General features: G+C 32.6%; 1 protein-coding gene across 1 annotated transcript in view; it reads left to right on the top strand.

Annotated features, from left to right (window-relative positions):
- The window catches only part of LOC107573894 (WD repeat-containing protein 7-like), a gene marked incomplete at its 3' end in the record, with an annotated part of 33906 nt that overhangs the window by 17313 nt on the left and 10701 nt on the right, over positions 1–5892 (top strand). Inside the window, exons 10-12 of the mRNA XM_016260343.1 lie at positions 1127–1274; positions 2401–2649; positions 3440–3660. Of these exons, the coding sequence (XP_016115829.1) occupies positions 1127–1274; positions 2401–2649; positions 3440–3660 (618 nt within the window). The remainder of the gene's footprint in view (positions 1–1126; positions 1275–2400; positions 2650–3439; positions 3661–5892) is intronic.

Here is a 5892-nt window from a genome sequence, read left to right as displayed (position 1 = left end):
TGAATACTTTCCGTACCCACTGTATATATATATATATATTAATATTATATTTGAAAACATTTTATTTGTATTCATTTGAATCATGTTTCTACCCACAATAGAATGGTATTATTTATTTTTATATATTAAATGTGTTATTTATTTGTTTATTTTATTCAAATTTTTAGTATTTTACTTATTTTAGTTTATTTATTTTAATAATTTATTAAAATTATGGCATCAATTTTTTTTATTATTATTTATTTAATTCTATTTTTTATTGTGCATTTTGTCACGTTTTAATTTATTCTAATCTCTATTTATTATTTATGCATTTTAGTCTGTTTTTTTCATTTATTTTAATCTATTTAAATCTGTTATTTATTTATTTAAATGAACTTTTTATAATTATTTTATTAAATATTTTATTTTAATCTAATTATTATTACTTATTTGAATCATTTTTTTAATGTTTTAATTAATGTATTTATTTTAGTTGATTTTTAAATGTACTTTAATCAATTTATTTATTCTAATCTACTTTTTTTTAATGCATTTTAACCTATTCTTTCTTATTTTTGTATTTATTTATTTATTTGTTTTAATCTAGTTTTTAATATTTAATCTGTTTTATTTATTTTTATCTCATGATTTATGCATTTTCATCTATTTTTATCAATTTTATTTATTTATTCCAATCTTAATTTTGATAGTTTAAAAAAAAATTTTTTTTTTTTCTTTTTATTATAATTTTTTTTAGTGGTTCTCAAAACTTTTTCACAGACCCCCTACCACTCCCTTATGGGCCCCTGAGGGTCCCCAGACCCCAGTTTGAAGAATGCTAGCTTTAAATCAACTGTAACTCATTGTGGTGAAAAACCAACTCCGTTTTGTCATTTTCCGTCAGTATGTCTGTATCATCACTGAAATGGCTGATGTCCTGTTCCTCAGCCATGATCCTGCATGAGCTGATGATTTCGCTGATGACGCTCATGTTTAACAGCTTCCATGCACACATCGACATCGCTCCGAGTTCAGCAGCAGCTCATAGACGCCTCAGCGGTCAGATGAACACCAGCAGGCTCAGGTTGATGCTCTGTCTGGAGCTCTGGATGTTTGCAGACGTTGATGTTTCTGTCTCCTGCAGCTCCTGATTTGTCCTCCCGTGACGCGCTTCTTCTTCGGACGGAGAGAGCCGTTCCACAAACTGCTGATCCAGGGCGACTCTGCGGGGCGACTGACGGTGTGGAGCATCCCAGAGGCGTCACCCTTACAGCCGCTGTCCTCCGCCACAGGTACACCGCTCTCTACAACACTTAGGGCAAAACTAGATTTAACAAACAGTAAAAATAAAAATCTAAAAGTTTTTCACAAGTTACAAAACACAACATTTAAAAAAAAACTGTATTATCCCCTTTCTGTCAAACATATTTTATTGAACTGTCCAGCTTTTAATGTATGTAGAAAACTCTTTTATGAAGTGAACTCACTTAAAGAGTTATGTGATATAATTTTGCCAGAAAAAGTTTTAGAATTTGTATCATATGTTAATGTAAAAATCTTGTGTAATATAACTTGTGTTTGTTTGTTTGCTGTTTTTTTATTGTGTCTGTTATACTTGTATTTTTTTTAATTGTTTTTGTCATGAAAATAGCCTAAGATGCTGACATGGCATTAAATAAAAAATATACTACTACTACTTAAGTAGTTTTTTTTTTTTCATAAACTTAATATTATGCTTCTCACACATTACAAATAATAAACATGATAAAATTTTTTTTAACTCTGTTGAACAAACATTTAAGAAAATATTTTTTTTTCATAAACTGAATGTTATACTTCTCAGACATTACAAAAAATAAACATGAAAACATATATATTAAAAATTGTATTTAACAAACATTAAAATATTTTTTAATTTTTTCACAAACTGAATATTATAATACAGTATTGTAACTATATTTTAAACATTTTTACAACAGGCTTTGAATATTAAAAACAATAATGTAACTATTTTTTCCACTTTTTTCCCACAAACTGGATATTATAAACAGTATTTTCAGTATTTTTACCTTTTTTAATGAATATTTTAAACAATATTGTAACTTTAAAAAAAAAATCACAAATACAGTATTATAAACATCAATGTAACACGTGCATATAATGAGGTCGAATGAAAAATGGAAAAGATGAGACAACAATGAAGCATAATAATCTTTAAAGTACAATTAATCATGGTGGCATCCAAAGTACTATCACAGTCCTATCACAGTACTGCTGTATACACACTGCTCTCTTGTGTCCGCTTGTAGTATTACAGATACTGACTCCTGCATGTAATGCGATAGAGTTCTCAAACAGCACAGAAACACATGTATGTCCTGCTGTATGTTCATAACAGGCTTTTCTCTCCTCCTCCAGAGCTGCAGGAGTCGGTCAGCATCAGTCTGCAGGAGGCCTTTGATAAGTTAATGCCGTCTCCAGCCGGCATCATTGACCAGCTGAGCGTCCTGTCTGGCTCTAACGAGCCCATTAAGGTGACGGCGAGCGTCTACATCCCGTCTCAGGGCCGACTGGTGTGCGGACGAGAAGACGGCAGCATCGTACTCGTTCCTGCTACACAGACGGCCATCGTTCAGCTGCTGCAGGGAGAACACATGCTGCGCAGGGGTGACACAGTCTTATTGATATTAATATTTCATAATAACAAAAATTATATTTACAATGTTATATATTATTTGCAACACATTTTAGGTTTTAATATAAATATATTTTTTAATTTTATTTATATAATTTATTATGTATAAACATGCATTATATTTATTAGATTTATTTACAATAATAATAATAATAGTTATTATTTTTATTATTATAGTTGTATTTTATATTAATATTAAGTGCCATTATAATATCATACTTATTATTTATCTTATTTATTTACAACAACAACAGCAATAATAATAATTATTATTATTGTTGAATTTTATATTAATATTAAATGCCATTATAATATCATGCCTATTGTTTATCATATGTATTTACATCAATAATAATAATAATTATTATAGTTAAATTTTATATTAATATTAAATGTCATTATACTATTTAATATCAAATATATTTATTTTTTAATATTATTTTTTAGTATTATATTAATGTTGCATTCATTATATTTTCATTATATTTATTATATTACATTATCTGCAGCAATCTGCAACAATTATCTGCAATACATAAATGTTTATATTTATATAATATAATATAATATTAATATTAATAATATAATATTATTATTATAACAGTATTCTGCAGCAGTGTTTTCTACTGGATAATGTTTTTTGATGCCATTGCCCCACACTCCCATAACAACATGCTAACAACAACCAGCACATTTCTGAGTATTTTCCTTTATTTAGAATGAAGCACTGATCTGCGTCTGTGTGTGTGTGTGTGTGTGTAGGCTGGCCTCCTCATCGCACTCTCAGAGGTCACAGGCACAAGGTGACGTGTCTGCTGTACCCACACCAGGTCTCTCCGCGCTATGATCAGCGCTCGCTGGTCTCCGGCGGCGTCGACTTCTCCGTCATCATCTGGGACATCTTCACCGGCGAGATGAAGCACATCTTCTGCGTTCACGGAGGAGAAATCACACAGCTGATCGTGCCTCCAGAAAACTGCAGCGTAAGCTTCCTCAACACACGCTTTAACATCGATGCACCATAAGACTGTATAATAGCTTTCAGCATTCAGCGGGTGGGGTTTCTTTGTCCAGATATTCCCTCTGATTGGTCAAGTGTGATTTTGTGAGTTTAATGACCCGATGCAGATGCTGGTCAATATCTGAACTCAATCACAGCTCTTTTAACTGATGCTGGCGCGATGCGTAGTGTGTCTGGATCTATAATGCCCTGTAACTGTTAGGAGACCTGGAGCTATAGTCATTTCAGCCCTGAAACATTGCTTGTAGTGTTTAAGAACTGATATATTCAGCATTTACATATACATTTAGTCATTTAGTAGACGCTTTTATCCAAAGCGAATTACAATTGATGACAATAGAAGCAATCAAAATCAACAATAGAGCAATAATATGTTAGTGCTATGACACACACACACACACACACACATGTGTGTATATATATGTATATATGTGTATATATGTGTATATATATATGTATAAATGTGTATATATGTGTATATATGTGTATATATGTGTATATATATGTATATATATGTATATATGTGTGTATATATATATATATATATATATATGTGTGACCCTGGACCACAAAACCAGTCATAACGGCCAATTTTTTAAAATTGAGATGTATACATTCATCAAAGCTGAATAAACAAGCTTTCCATTGATGTATGGTTTGTTATGATAGGACAAAATTTGGCCGAGATACAACTATTTGAAAATCTGGAATCTGAGGGTGAAAAATAAATCAAAATACTGATAAAATCACCTTTAAAGTTGCCCAAATGAAGTCCTTAGCAATGCATATTACTAATCAAAAATTAAGTTTTGATATATTTATGATTTTTGGCATAAAAGAAAAATCTATAATTTTGACCCATACAGTGTACTGTTGGCTATTGCTAAAAATATACCCCAGCGACTTAAGACTGCTTTTATGGAACGATATTCCGGACAATTTTCAAATAGAATAGCAAATTGTATTTTCAATTGCGTTTTCAATATGTGGACGCATAAATTGTGACATAATCCAAATGCAATTGCAAACACTAATGCAGGATTTGCAATTGCATTTGGATTATGTCACAATTTATGCGTCCACATATTGAAAACGCAATTGAAAATACAATTTGCTATTCTATTTGAAAATTGTCCGGAATATCGTTCCATATGCTTTTGTGCTCCAGGGTCACTTATATATCAGAGGTCATGTTAACCAAACATTTTCCGTCATTGATGGAATTTTTTTTAGCAGTGACGGAAAAATATGAAGGCTGTTCGTCACTTTGACAGATTACACTGAGGATGATCTATTGTAATTTGTAACTGTATTTCCCAGCCCTGTTCAGTGTAGCAGCAGAGCGTGGGATCAGAACAAAAATAAAACTGTCACGAGTCTTTTGCAATGCCTTTGATTACACACAGGCGAGTATCCACTAGTAGTAAAGCGAAAGAGACGATCAGTTCAGTTCTGAGGTGTCTACAGCGATCTAGCACGCGGCACACCACATTAAAGAGCGCCAAAATGGTATTTATTGCTTGAATTTCCTAATATAATGGACAGAATTTGAAATCTGAGACTTTGTTTCATATCAAAAGTAACAACGCACAGAGCTTAGCCTATTGTGATTTATTGTATGGAAGGCACACTATATGTACGGTTCATTCTTCAACTGAAAACAGCATTGATTGGGATTTAAAGGGGTCATATGATGCGATTTCAATTGTTTCTTTCTCTTTGGAGTGTTACAAGCTCTTGCTGCATAAAGAAGATCTGTAAAGTTGCAACGACTAAAGTCTCAAATCCAAAGAGATATTCTTTATAAAAGTTAAGAGTCAGCCACACCTACCTAAAACGGCTCGTTCTAACACGCCCCCACATGTCTACGTCACTATGTGGGAAGATTTGCATAACGCCGCCCAAATGTTCACGCAAAGAAAGAAGGCGTAACTTTCATTCTCGCTGTAGTATTGTTGCCGCCGCCGCCATGTCGTGAAGGCGCTGTGTGTTTCGTTGTGAAAGCGAAACTACTTTGTTTGCTCTTCCAAAAGAGGACGATATCTGCTTCGTCATGCCTAGAGCTGATCCGTGCTGGTCGCTGGGTTTTAATGTTTTTGTCTCGTCAGACAGGGCATCACAGTATGGTAAGGGGCATAACATTTCCGTCACACACTTGAGGTATTCGGCCAATCACAACACACTGGATAGCTGG

The sequence above is a fragment of the Sinocyclocheilus grahami genome, unplaced genomic scaffold (genome assembly GCF_001515645.1).
Source record: "Sinocyclocheilus grahami isolate Dianchi unplaced genomic scaffold, SAMN03320097.WGS_v1.1 scaffold2063.1, whole genome shotgun sequence".
In the NCBI taxonomy this organism is placed as follows: domain Eukaryota; kingdom Metazoa; phylum Chordata; class Actinopteri; order Cypriniformes; family Cyprinidae; genus Sinocyclocheilus; species Sinocyclocheilus grahami.
The sequence above is the reverse complement of the archived record's forward strand: the minus strand, read 5'-3'. Positions and strand labels throughout refer to the sequence as shown.